Consider the following 14,819-nt stretch of genomic DNA (forward strand, 5'->3'; position numbering starts at 1 on the left):
CTAAAAAGTCTCATCCAGGTTTAAAAGGTGACATTCCTGTGAGTCTAATAGAAGCACCAACAGATGCTTCAGACCACAAATGACCAAAAGTAACCCAGATATTGTGCTATATTGTCTACCTATACCTAGTCAGAAAAAACTTTTTTTGACTTGTTATGACAATTTACAGAGTGTATAATATCTATTACATTAAAGATATTTAAACAATATTCTAATATTTTCTCAATTTTATTTGTCATTTACTGGCAAAGTATAATCCGCACCATTCACGTTCAAGTTTATCCTAAAACACTGTATGTGTGTTTGTGTTGTGACACCTTGGGGCAAACAGCCGTGTTTCAAGGAGAACAACTTTTATCTGTAGGTCATAAACTCCAGATTCTGACCCTAGAAAACACTCTTGTAGTCTTTTTGCGTGGTCACTCTCTGAAATATATGGCTAACTTAATTTGACCCTCTGTTTAAACATGACCTTACTCGTTTGTGTTTGTGTGTGTTCTCACTTCTGTTAATCCAAGTTCCTCAAGAAACATACATTTTGATATCTTTTGATTGTGCTTATGAAAATCAACTAGAAAAATGCAAGAAACTAATTAACTGAATATTATGAACATGACCTATTTATCATAAGCAAAGCAAGCAAATCCAGAGGGGAAAAGGTTCCATGGTGATTACCCTCAAAAAATATTGAAGAGATTCTGGTGCAGTACTGCCAGACACACCAAACACACAAACAGAGAAACCAGCATGTACTCACATACACACACACACGCACGCACACACACTAGTATACATTAATTACTGCAGTATGCCTTAAGGATCCAAATAACAGATGGACAGTGAGGTAGAAATGGTACAATGAATGAGATAAGACGGAGACTTTGAGAACAGATGGGCATAGAGTTCACTGGCATGAAGAGTAGGGAAGCACAGGAATACATCCAGACAAATACAAAACACATACATTTGGAGAATTCCTTTTTAGAAATATTTGACCCCCAATTCTTAAAAGAGTATTTTGTTTTTTTTCCCAATTATATTCTCTATTATAATTTTTTCAGTGTCAAAAAGCCAAAACATTACTGGCAATTTATAGCTTGTATTTTAATGACACAAGGTGATGGAAACCCATCATTCACCTGGTCATCCTGCAGGTCCACAACACAATTAATCACAGTTTATCCAAAGGCCCAACTAGGGTCAAGAGTTGGAAATTAACCATAGTTTTAAACTCCCTGTTCAGCACATCAGTACCATGCTCTGTTTTGAAACTATGTTAAATTAAATTGTCCCTAGCAGAACTGGCAGTAGGAGGTTGTTTGGGGGCACTATGTAAATGCTGAGTCACTGCACTGAGGCTAAAGCTGCAGGCTGACAGGAACTAGGTGTCATGGGAGCCTGTGGAGAAGTACAGGACTGTGGCATCTGCTACTACAGCAGAGGAGGAACAGGAGGGAAAAGGAGATTTAAGAAAGGGCAGAAAAGAGAATTGCAATAATGACAGGATGAATAATATGAGGCAGAGGAGGGATAGTGTGCGCATACAAAGGAAAATAGAGCTGAATAAAAAGGACAATCATTTATGAGTGGGGGAGGGTGGGGAGGGGAGAGAGAGATATTGAGTAGGACACAGTAAAAAGATAAATAGAGAGTGCAAAGGGAGAGGTGGTGTTGGGGGATAATACAACAGGACTGTAACCTTTAGAAAGACAGAAGGACATATTTGAGGGCTCTGGGAGCTTCTCAGCCTGACTCAGCTTCACCTGAAGTCACTTCAAATCTGTCTTTTAGTGCTGACTCATCATGCTGCTGGACAGACCCCAGGGACAGACCCCTACCGTCACAGCTGAAAAAATCCACAACAGTATCAGTCACTACACTTTTCTTACTAGGGCATGGCAACAACAACAAAAAACATTTATAGCTTTTATGTCAAAAGAATAAATGAATAAACAGAAATGTTTCCCTAAAGAGCAACAAGCTAGTAGAAAATATTTCAATGACCAAATCATTTTGAATTTAAAAGATCTTGAATAATCCTACAAATTCAAAAATCTGATCAGTGCGCTGCAGACTGAGGAACAAATAATATGTGACATGTCTGCAAAACAGTTCCAAACAATTAGGCTTTCAGGCGGCAATGTGAAGCACTGAAAAAGCAAAACCAACACTGATTTCATCTGCTAACGACCTAAACCGCAAAGTACATTAAAATGCCACAAATACTACATTTGTACTACAGCAGGAGTCTGCAACCTTTTTGATAAGAACTGCCTTTTTAACCCCCTTTTTATACAGCACATTAGTTTGTGAATCAGGGATCGGACAAAGCTGGCCCACCAGCAATTATATTTGCCAGCAAGTTCTTTTGAATGTGACTTTTTTTTTTTTAATGGTATTATTTTCTCAACACAGGCCTCTCTCTTCTCTGATGCTGATGTGATTCTACTCTCTTGGTTAGCTGCGTCATGATACACCTGTTGTGATAAGTGAGTCCCAAGGGAAACTTTAAAACATGAGTTTTGTTATGTTGGAGGGAAGTAATTAATAAAATACGGCTTGCAAACTGTACCCACGCTTTGCAAATCACTGCACACGAATCTCCAATCTGTGGGGGCGGTATCCTAAACTGTGAGCACGGATTTGCATTGGAAATCTGTGCGGTTGTGACAGTTGCCTACCATGCTCCCCGGTTGGTTTGTTAATATTGTGGTTACTGTTCCTGGGATAGCCCTAGTACTGTAGAGCAAGGCTGCCATGATTATGAAATATAAGTCTGCAAACTTTGTCACCCGCAGTGTTAAACTTTTAGCAAGTGTCCCCCGCCTGCATTCTGTGTAGAGGGCAAGGAGCATTTGCATTTCTCAGGCAGGTTTTCAAGGGATGCTTTCAATACAGATGGGAACAATCAATGAGAATATCCCAAATGGCCGCAAATGAGAGGGCATTTCAAGAATCTAAAAGAACAATGTTACACACTTTCTCAGTGCGTAACACATGTGCCTAAGTTGCCTACACCTGTACTACAGGATACATGAAACATACCTGGCTGACACTAAAACAGCGATTTGCATGAAGTCATATCACACCCTTCTCCTACTTTTATTTTCCACATCGACTTGACAAAGACCAAATGTTTTTCAGAAACAGCAATGTTAGAAAACAGTAATCCAAAAATCGAATAAGATTATGCTTTGCTTACAGGACAAGAGGCCTTCAATTAATTACAAAGCTGAACAAACACAACATCATTTGCGCTAGCCCAGTGAAAATGTTTCCCTGACAGAGACAGTGAGTGAAAGTGTGAGAGAGAAATACTGGAATGTTTAATTGTGTCGGTGAGGCTGAGAATGAATCAGCTTGTTTCCTTTGCTGCCTTAAGGGCTAGACAGTCTGACAGGCCAGAAAATAAGAATGACTCATCCTTAGTCACACATTGTACACACGCACACATACAGGTCGACAGACACACACAGTGTTATGGGTTATCCCACCCAAATGCATTTGTTTGTGGTTTCCAACTATTGGTGTCATTTTTGTAAAAAAAAAAAACTCTTTCATTGAGTCACACACTGTCCCCCTTTCCTGCCCCTCTTCTCCTCCCTTGCCAACAAATAAAGACAATCCTGCAGCCACCAACACGTAGCCTCCCTATGTCTGTGAGGGCTCACACACAAATGTACACAGGCACGCGCACGCGCACACACACACACACACACACACACACACACACACACACACACACACACATGCACATCAGGTTTGCATTCCATTCTGTCTGTCCTTTGTGAAGATGAGACTGCGGGGTGAGGGGTTTCCAGATCTTATAGAGCTGTTATCCGAGAAATCTTCAAAAGAAAAAAGCTCCTTTGATCTGTCGAGTTAAAGAAGGAACAAGACTCATGCACACTAACAGTCCAATGAACCTGGGCAGCCTTCGGAGACTGTCAACTGATGTAATATGAGTTTTTGTATAAGGTCCAAAATAAAATGAAACAGTTTCATTGGTTAAGTAATGAGATATAGAACAGTCTTGTCTTTTTTTATGCAAGGAAAAGTTTTCTTTGTCTCTTTTTAAAAAAAAAAGGTCCACACACCCGACTTTAAGGCCCGATAGCTAAACTTTTGGTGTGGCTGCGCGTGTGTGTAACAAGATCAGCATATGTGGCATTAAGGGTTAATCAAGGCTGAATGAGTAACCAGAGTTTGAGCGACTGTGTCCTGTGAAGTCCCCAGTGTCCTTTTGCTCCCTGAGCCTCTGCCTAAGAGGAACGGCTTTGTCTGTAAAATGTTTGTGTAGTACCTTCTTTGAGTCCATGGTGGCTCTCATCCAACACCAGACTGTTCATGCATTTAAGTTCCCAGTCTTGGACCTCGGTGTTCCACAGGGCAGGGACCAACACGGTGTACTGGGCCCTGCAGATGGAAGTAGCAGTGGAGGATAGAAAGGGAGGGAACAAGATGGAAGGGCTGTTGATATCACAACTTACAAAGTAGAGCTTTAGAATATTATAGAAGAATATACTCCTGGGAAGAAGCAGCAAGAACAGTAGATTATGAAAGCAAATAAACAATATGTTTTTAATTCTAAAAACCTTGTTGAGAAATAGAAGCATTTAAGGACTAATTCTGTGGATGTAACGCTGTGTTTTATTCATTGAAGGAGAAGAGAAAACTGCTAATTTTGCTGACAAGAGAGTTCTAACCAAAATTATATTCAAGGAAAAGGGTAAACAACAGGCTAATCAAAAGGTGGGAGGTAAACTACATCTGAACTATATGCAACATGTATAGATCTACAGGTTTAGACATTCTGCATGGCTAAACTAGAGAAGAGCAGACACACAAGAACTCCACATGTCCACATGCTTCCAAATCAATGAATTTATCATTGAATGAAAATGTGAAGATCAATACTAAATGGTTTTTTAAAAGACACAAAAGAGACACAAGACACAAGACACAAGACAATATCATAACTCTAAAACTTTGCAGAAAAGGCACAAATTGTCTACAAAAATGTATCAGCAGGAAAATGGTAAATGGACTTGAGCTTATATAGTGCTTTTCTAGTCTTCTTACTACTGAAAGTGCTTTTACACCACATGTCACACCTACACATTCACACACTGATGGTAGAGGTTGTTATGTAGTATCATCCATCAGAAGTAACTAGACATGTTACCCAGCTGGGGATTGAACCCTCGACCTTCCGGTTGAGAGGCGACGACTCTACCAACTGAGCCACAGCCACCCAAAATAAATGTTGGTGCTTCAAATATTCTGGTAGAGACCTCACCTTAACCTGACGGGGACCAACAATTAAATGGAAAATATACTAACAGTTTCATGCATTGAGCAACAGGTTGTTACTGAAGACAAAGTATTTTGAGCACAGCAGTAACCTGCAAAACAGTCCTGAAAAAAAGTTGGAGAAAAAAAAATCTGGTTGATATCCTGCCATAAAAAAAATGTGATGGGTTATCTTGCCATATTGCCCACACCTAGTCCCAAACAGCAGCAGAGAAGGTTGTAATGAAATTATACTTAAAAAGTAATACATCTACTTTCACTCCCAGTCATCACTGGAGCAGCCACACAGGATGAGTCAATAGCCTGGAGTTATGCAGCACTGCCTCTGTCTGGCACCCTGATGCCCTCTATACAGTATTTATCACCCTACCATCTATTGTATCACAGTCCTTTTTTTGTTCATTTGTCATTATCATATTATTAAAGAAAAAAATACACAAAATAGGCACAGTCAGACGACAAGGTCTCCACAAAGAGATACAAAGATACACACTCCAACTACAAAATAAGAGAGGGTGATCAAGTCAAGTCAGATTTATCTCTATAGTGCAAAAACATGAGTGGATGATAACGTTGGCATATACAGTGACTATAAGTATCGGCTAATTTTAACGCAGATATGCAGCGATATTACTCAATTTATTCACCAGTCCAATAGCCTTTCATTTGGGTATCTTTGGATTACACTAGCAGTTCACCAGCAGAGTGAGCTATATGGATTACATCAAGCATCATCACTCTGCAGAGTGTCAAGCAGTGATGCACATACATGTGTGGTTCCAGTCGAGTGACCATCTTGTCTTCATTATATATCTTTTCCACAAGTGTTTGATAACTGCATTTGAGGGATCAGCGCAATAAATGTTTATATATAAATCTCTACAGATCAAACATAGATCTAAGAAAGATATATCGGCATATGATTTTTTCCATTCCCAAACACTGATATCAGTCCCAAGAATTCCTATTTAATGGAGAGGTCAGATTATGCATATGGCCAGGCAAAGGTCCATTTTTTTTTAAGAATTGGTTATGAAAACCTGTTAAAACAACTAGTTTAGATCACTTTGGTATTAGTTCCAAGAAGAAGCTACATAGATGTTAGAAAATATTTTGCTGATGTAAGAGTTGAAAGCTTGGCAGTGCAAACACAGGACACCTGTTGAGGTCGACAGGAAGCCAGGAAATCAAATGAATGGGAAGGTGCTCAGATTTAAAAGGATCCTCAGATGTGACAGTTGACATCAAGGCCCAGGGTTAAAACTAAACAAAAATGTGGCACATTTATATTTAGACTAGACACATGTTGGGTAACATACACTGGTCAAAAAAATAAAGGGATCACTTAAACAACACAATGTAACTCCAAGTCAATCACACTTCTGTGAAATCAAACTGTCCACTTAGAAGCAACACTGATTGACAATCAATTTCACAAGCTGTTGTGCAAATGGAATAGACAACAGGTGGAAATTATAGGCAATTAGCAAGACACCCCCAATAAAGGAGTGGTTCTGCAGGTGGTGACCACAGACCACTTCTCAGTTCCTATGCTTTCTGGCTGATGTTTTGGTCACTTTTGAATGCTGGCGGTGCTTTCACTCTAGTGGTAGCATGAGACGGAGTCTACAACCCACACAAGTGGCTCAGGTAGTGCAGCTCATCCAGGATGGCACATCAATGCGAGCTGTGGCAAGAAGGTTTGCTGTGTCTGTCAGCGTAGTGTCCAGAGCATGGAGGCGCTACCAGGAGACAGGCCAGTAGATCAGGAGACGTGGAGGAGGCCGTAGGAGGGCAACAACCCAGCAGCAGGACCGCTACCTCCGCCTTTGTGCAAGGAGGAACAGGAGGAGCACTGCCAGAGCCCTGCAAAATGACCTCCAGCAGGCCACAAATGTGCATGTGTCTGCTCAAACGGTCAGAAACAGACTCCATGAGGGTGGTATGAGGGCCCGACGTCCACAGGTGGGGGTTGTGCTTACAGCCCAACACCGTGCAGGACGTTTGGCATTTGCCAGAGAACACCAAGATTGGCAAATTCGCCACTGGCGCCCTGTGCTCTTCACAGATGAAAGCAGGTTCACACTGAGCACATGTGACAGACGTGACAGAGTCTGGAGACGCCGTGGAGAACGTTCTGCTGCCTGCAACATCCTCCAGCATGACCGGTTTGGCAGTGGGTCAGTAATGGTGTGGGGTGGCATTTCTTTGGGGGGCCGCACAGCCCTCCATGTGCTCACCAGAGGTAGCCTGACTGCCATTAGGTACCGAGATGAGATCCTCAGACCCCTTGTGAGACCATATGCTGGTGCGGTTGGCCCTGGGTTCCTCCTAATGCAAGACAATGCTAGACCTCATGTGGCTGGAGTGTGGCAGCAGTTCCTGCAAGACGAAGGCATTGATGCTATGGACTGGCCTGCCTATTCCTCAGACCTGAATCCAATTGAGCACATCTGGGACATCATGTCTCGCTCCATCCACCAACGCCACGTTGCACCACAGACTGTCCAGGAGTTGGCGGATGCTTTAGTCCAGGTCTGGGAGGAGATCCCTCAGGAGACCATCCGCCACCTCATCAGGAGCATGCCCAGGCGTTGTAGGGAGGTCATACAGGCACGTGGAGGCCACACACACTACTGAGCCTCATTTTGACTTGTTTTAAGGACATTACATCAAAGTTAGATCAGCCTGTAGTGTGTTTTTCTACTTTAATTTTGACTGTGGCTCCAAATCCAGACCTCCATGGGTTAATAAATTTGATTTCCATTGATAATTTTTGTGTAATTTTGTTGTCAGCACATTCAACTATGTAAAGAACAAAGTATTTAATAAGAATATTTCATTCATTCAGATCTAGGATGTGTTATTTTAGTGTTCCCTTTATTTTTTTGAGCAGTGTATATAGACTATTATTTGAAAATTCAGGGGCAAATTTTTTCAGAGGGATTACACCGTTAATACTACATTTACCTGTGCAATTTAGGCAAAATTAAATTGCCGGGGAGCTGAATATTCTAGCGGTAATGTTGGGTGCTCCATGTACAGAGGCAACAGTCCTTGTCGCTCAACCGTGGTTCCAATCTGACTTCGGTCAATTGCTGCCCCGCTTCTCATAACGTTTCTCTTCAGCTTAAGGGCGTAAAGGGCCCAAATATATATTTTCTTTTAAAAGAAAAGAAATTGCCTAGGCCAAAATGCATTTTCCTGGAACAATGCACCAATTTCTTTGCAAATGACTTTAATTTCAAACGTCAAACTCACATACATGAGCACTATTCACCACTCCTGAGCAAAGTGAAATCATAACGGCCCTAAAATACATTTGTCCTTGGACATATAATATATACAATTTTCTTTTTGTTGTCATTTGTTTTATTTTCAACAATTGATCAAAATTATGCTTTTGATGAACAGTTATTTATGAAAATGTCCTGCCAAAAGGGCCATTGAACAGAAGTGGTTGAAATAAATGCAGACAATAGTCAATGTGTCATGAACAGATTTTCTGGTCATCACAATATTTGTCCTTTTTGTAGGCTAATAAATAAGACTCCATTGATGTATATGTGTCTCTGAGGGGAATAAGCATTTCTAAGTTGGATCTCTTGATAACTTAATTATCTGTGTAAGTTATCTAAGGGGGAAGTTCTGCAAGATATATGAAACAAGTTTTTAAAGACAGATAAAGGAGAAGGTAGAAAGAAAAGTAAAACACATTTCAAATTAATTATACCAGAAGAAAAGGAGAGATCCACTGAGTGATCCCCTTGGAAGACATTTGGGATTGCTTAAATGTAGTTTTTTTCAAAGGGAAGGAAAACAACTTTATTGAAGTCGGCCTCGTCAGTGTGAAGCAAACAAATGGTGTGACAACTCATCTAGCGGGACAAGGGTCTGAGTTTTTCAATGAGGACAAATGAATGGATGAAAAAGGCACAGGGAATGAGAAGGCGGGTAGTGAAGATGAGAAGACAGGGGAGGAGGGACAGCCAAGGGAGGCTGCTGGGAATAGACTAAAGTGAAGGACGTGGTGAACAAAAGAGGAAAAGAAAAGACTGGTGAAGGACAAAATGGAAAACAGTGTGTAGGAAATGGGTAGGAGACAGGAATGGCTAAAGGAGACGTGGACACTGAAGTAACCAGTAAACCATATAAACCAAAAGTACGATTTACTTTTATAGTCCGTATCTTCATGATTGCTTTGACATTGTGTAATGGAATGAGTATTGGTTAATATCCAAATTCAAAATGTCTATGGACATGGATATTTAATCAAAAATATTTTTGCACATCTAAGCATAACATAAAAAAGCTCAAGTGACATGTTTTATGTGGTTTCCAACAAGTTAAAATTGAGGTGAAAAACTTCTGAATATGAATCGACATTATTGTTATTTTTAACTAAACTCCTACAGAGTCCCCCGATGTAAACTGAACCGCTTTAAAAACTCTTTCTTCCCCACGTCAATAAAAATTCTGGATGTTTCACAGGGTTGTGTGGGTTCTGCAATAGCGTCATTGTGTCCCTGTATGCTTTTTATATTTTCTTTTTATAAAAAGAGCTGGGTCTTTAGCTTTTGCATTAGCCACAGGAGATGCAGGTCAGCATTTGTACCATGTAAGGTACATTAAGGTAATTCTGACAAAGTAAGCTTTATTTAGATTTCTTTCAGATCTTAACTGACCGCCGTCAGCAAGCGACTTTGTTTTAGTACTTTGTGACACATACATGTACCTTCACCAGAGGAGCAGAGAAAAGAAATACTTGTTAAGTGTTAGAAGAGCAGATAAAAAGACAGACATGGTGGACACGTAGGATTCACTGAAGGTCATTGTTGATACCTTTGATGAAACAGCTGCCTGACAGCCAACTGTAGACAGACTTGTACCAATCATAAGTCAGAATGGCCCTAAATGGGTGCATGATAACTTGTTCTTTAAACCACTTGCAGAGCCATTTAAAAACTATCAGGAGAGGTTGGTGATAGTGCTCTCTTGTTTCATCTCTCTGTCTTTCCCACTATGTCCCTCCCCCCACTAGCCTAGCTTCTTTCTCTGGTTGCTTCCCTCTGAGACCCTGTATTCATCTTTCTGATTTTCTTTACCCCACTTGCTCCCTTACCCTTTTTCTTTAACAGCATCTTCCCAGTGTAAGGGGATCCTGCCCTGGGAGACAGTCACACCACTTAGGGTGGACTTCTGACCAGGCTTTCGTAATGATGCCAAGCCGGCAACAAGGACTTCCCAATGTGACATCATGGCAGGCTGCCCACTAAACACCAGAGCTTGGACAAGATGTGACTGTCATTGAGGCAATGGATACATGAAAACAGAAGAGGTTCACACATGGATCAAAATGTGCAGTTACTCTGCTTGTAGTATACAGAACGTGTACTTACTGTGGGTGCACAACAATGCTAATCATTTATAGTGCAATAAAAAGATGACATTGTCCCCTACAATAATCATAAAGATGTTTTCTTTATAAACCAATTGTAAGTCATGGCTGTCTACTGTATCTAGTATACCTTCTCTCCTTCCACTGCTAGTGATAAAGTGCCTCATCCCTTTATCTGTTGTACAGCTGCATTCAGGGAAACTACTTGGCTGTGTGGCCTCAATTTATCCACTTTCAACTGCAGAGGTCTTTGTCAAAGGTAATCAAACTTAGGTCAAACATACGGACATAGCTCTACAAAAAGAGCACAGACTTTGGCATTTCAGTGATTGAAGGGAGTTTATCGAGCACAACAAATGTGATGAACTGGATTTTAATAATCACTGTGCACCAGTCCGTCACACAAACTGGCTGTATAAACAAACCCAGTGACCCCGCTGAGTTGCCATAACTACAGCTCTGTGGCAACAAAACATGTCCGTCGCTGTGTGATGTTTATATTCAACATAGCTAGAGACTGTCACAGAAACTGTCTGAAAGGGAACTGAAAGCAGCAGGGGCTTCCACTGAGGAAACTTATTTAGCATAAAAGATTTGTATCTAAACATATACAAACAAAACCTCAGCAACATAACACTCTGCATTTCCTGGCATGTTCTGTGTTAAACATGTCCAATTTGATGAGGGATATTGATATTCATGAGATGCCTGTGGTGTTATAATGGGGCAAGTCTTAAATCTGAGCTCTAAACTCTTGATAAGTGTTCTTCACATTCTTAGGAAGGGCCAGTCTCTCTCAACACATTTAAGAAATAGTCTTGAGAACAAAAGTTACAGATGAGGTTTCCATTATCACAGCAGGTGAGTCTCGTGTGGGGAGGCTTGTTTCGATGACATAGCAAAACTGAGACTGCATCAGAACATCAGCAACAACGAGCTGCATTTTTTTTTTTTTTTTTTAAATATTCAACCTTATAAAGTAGATATTCAACATAAGATGTTGCACCCCAATGCTATTACAGGGAGGGCGTACCAGCAGACACCTCTCTCTCTTTCACTTGCAGAGCATATGATAAGACCAAGGCGACACACAACACACATACAAGGGTGGAGAAAGAGTGCTGCACAACAGACGGGCTGAAGGCTTTGTGCTGAAATGTGTCCGTTGTTGATCTGTAGAGCTGCTGCTCTATCCAGATTATAAAAACTTGAGAGGACATTGAGTGTGGTGACTTTTCTGTTCACTTTAATACATTTATAAAAAAAAAAAAGTGAAAAGAGTTATGAAATCATTTTATGGTCTTTTTTTAATGGAATGGGGTACTGTTTTTTTTTTTTTTCCTGAAATCACCATTGAGACACATCAAACATGTTGCCCAGCTCGGGGTCGAACCCTCAACCTTCCGGTTAAGAGGTGATGACTCTACCAACTGAGCCACAGCCGCCCATATGATGTCAGAGGTTGCTATGGAAAGTAACCATCAGAAGTAACTAATCCCATTCTTACACATTCATACCCAGTCGACAAAGCAGTGGAAGCAATTCATGGTTAAGTGTCTTGTACAAGGACACCTCGGGCATGTTGCTGCAGGAGCTGGGAATCGAACCAACGACTCTACCAACTGAGCCACAGCCGTCACGTAATTGAGTGACACCGAGTAAAATTAGAAACAATTATCCAAATAAGCCAGGCTTATCCACCTCAGTTAAATCCTTCATAAACATCTGACCTTCAGCCTCACTTTACTTACACATGAACAGGAACTCTCAACAGCAGGGGCAGCAATGCTCCCTCATCATTCAGCTCCATCAGTCTAGACTCCAGCAGCTCAATAATGGTCAGGGTGGTGCGAAACACAGCGGACAGGCCTGAGGAGAGATAATAGGATTTCCAAATCATTTTTACTCCCAAGAGGTCTTTGTTGTTCATTAAAATGGGAGTACCCCCTCACCACAAAGCAAATATATGAGCAAAAGAGATATGGAAATACCTGTGTTTAATATGCTTGTTTGTGCATGTTTGTTTGTGTGATTGAGGGAGTTAGTGTGTAGCTGTTCATACCGTGCAGAATGATTAGATCCCAAACAGCAAGGACAGAGTCCCAGCAGGGCAGGGAAGTGAACAGAGTGAGGAACCACGGCATTACAAAGTGAACTGTTAAGACTCCCACTGATTCCTGCAGGGACGTCAGGAAAACACAGAGCGTTGATATATAATAACCAAATGTATTCCTAGTTTGTTACTCCTCTTATTTCTGTCACCTATATTGACACATTCAACACCGGCAATGCAATTTAGTTTGTGCAGAAATATTAGTCTGAGTGATGAATTTGGTTAAAGTTATCAGTTTACTTGGATTTGTTGAGTCTCCTGTGGAGAAAGTGGTACCTCTTGCCTCTTTGTTAATCTTGTCCTGTACATAATTAACTAGTATTTTCTTTCTTCATTTTCTTCTGTAGGTCATTAAAAGGCATCGATATAATTTTCAGTCAGTTTCATAACCAACTCAACCTTCTAACTAACAATACGCTCACAGTAATGTGACAGAGGCATGATTAACAGCACTTTGAGTCATCTGAGGTTGAATGCAATGTTTAGTAGAGGTTCACTGATCGAACAATTTGACCGATTTTCAGCTTGTTTAGTAGAGGTGGGGTAAAAAATGGATACAGTATAGCATCTCTATATTTTGTGTGGCGATATTATATCATCTCATAGCAGCCAAGTATCAACATTTTTAATATGATATTGAACTGCTGAATGGGTTGCACAGTTCATTTTGGACGAGTTGCATGATTAAGAATTCAAGTAAAAGTTCAGTTAGACTGAAATACAAATAACAAGACTGAAGTGAGATGAACGGACTGAGAGTTTTATCTTATTTGACAAAACAGTTCTTGATTTAGTTTAGTAAAGTGGACATAATATGCAGTTAAAAAGCTTAATCGCAATATATTCTATCACAATTCTCAGCATATCACATAATGTTAAAAATCGCAATAGAAACGTATCGTGTCTCAAGTATCGCGATAATATCGTATCGTGGGGACTCTGGTGATTCCCACCCCTATTGTTTAGTCGTGATCAGTGACCAGCATCAAATTTGGCTCGGGGTGGTGGGATACAGTAATTTAACCTCTCCGTCAGAATGATTTGTTTTGCTGAATACAGCCTAGAGCCTATAAACTGAATGACAGAAAGTCCAATTTGTTGATTGATGCATTAGAGTGGCCTCTCCCTCACAAATAACAAACTCATCACTTGATTATATCTGTCCTTAAAGATGCTGTAGACGTAAACACATATTCACATGTTTTCAACATCTTGCTAGTCATTCTGTATTTAAGGAGCATTCTCCCTATTATAACATCTCTAAAATATCTGTAAAAAGATACACCACACTTTATCTTTTCATTTTGTTTTAAATGATGCATCAATTAGCAGTGCTTGATGGTTATATGTGCATTTTGCTTCATTAAACAGAGAATTAAAGCGTATTACCGGGCTCTCTTTGTAACCACAAACCTAGTTAGAAACAAAAATATTGAAAAAACTGACTCACCATGTGCTGAAAGAGCTTTGGCTTCCTGTGTTTCAGGAACTGGTCAAACATCTTCACCTGATGCTGGATCCTGATCAAACCAAATATAACAACAATATTTAGTTTAGTAGAGCCATGCAGTACCACAGATCTCAACTCTGGCACACTCTTTGCACAAGTTATGTTGTCACACTCCTGTTTATCTTGACAAATAAGGACACATTTTATGCAGCTTTTTCCCCCTATATACTACTCCAATTTCTAAAAAGTTGGGATGTTCTGTCATTTCCAATTTAACACAGAATGTGATGATTTGCAAAACATTGAAACCCCTGGTTGAAAACAGCACAAAGACAGAGGTACTTCCAGTTACATTATGGTAACGTAAGGCTGCCCAACATCAGCGCTCCTGATAGACTATTGTGAAAATTCACCCAAAACATGAACTTTTAAGAGTTGGGTAACTTAATTGCAGAAAATGAGTGGGGAAAGGAGGCAGAAGGGTCAGAAATGTAACACCAAAAACCAGGATAAAGATGAGGTGGAGTCACACTTTCCACTCTAGG

At 40.4% G+C, this 14,819-nt stretch overlaps 1 protein-coding gene across 1 annotated transcript in view; it reads right to left on the bottom strand.

Annotated features, from left to right (window-relative positions):
- si:ch211-266k8.4 (rab GTPase-activating protein 1) overlaps positions 1-14,819 on the bottom strand; it is a 56,572-nt gene that overhangs the window by 34,133 nt on the left and 7,620 nt on the right. The window contains exons 7-10 of the mRNA XM_065957022.1: positions 14,275-14,344; positions 12,774-12,888; positions 12,463-12,580; positions 4,304-4,416 (exon numbers count right to left, since the gene is read on the bottom strand). Of these exons, the coding sequence (XP_065813094.1) occupies positions 4,304-4,416; positions 12,463-12,580; positions 12,774-12,888; positions 14,275-14,344 (416 nt within the window). The remainder of the gene's footprint in view (positions 1-4,303; positions 4,417-12,462; positions 12,581-12,773; positions 12,889-14,274; positions 14,345-14,819) is intronic.

This window comes from Labrus bergylta, chromosome 7 (genome assembly GCF_963930695.1).
Source record: "Labrus bergylta chromosome 7, fLabBer1.1, whole genome shotgun sequence".
NCBI classification, from domain to species: Eukaryota; Metazoa; Chordata; class Actinopteri; order Labriformes; family Labridae; genus Labrus; species Labrus bergylta.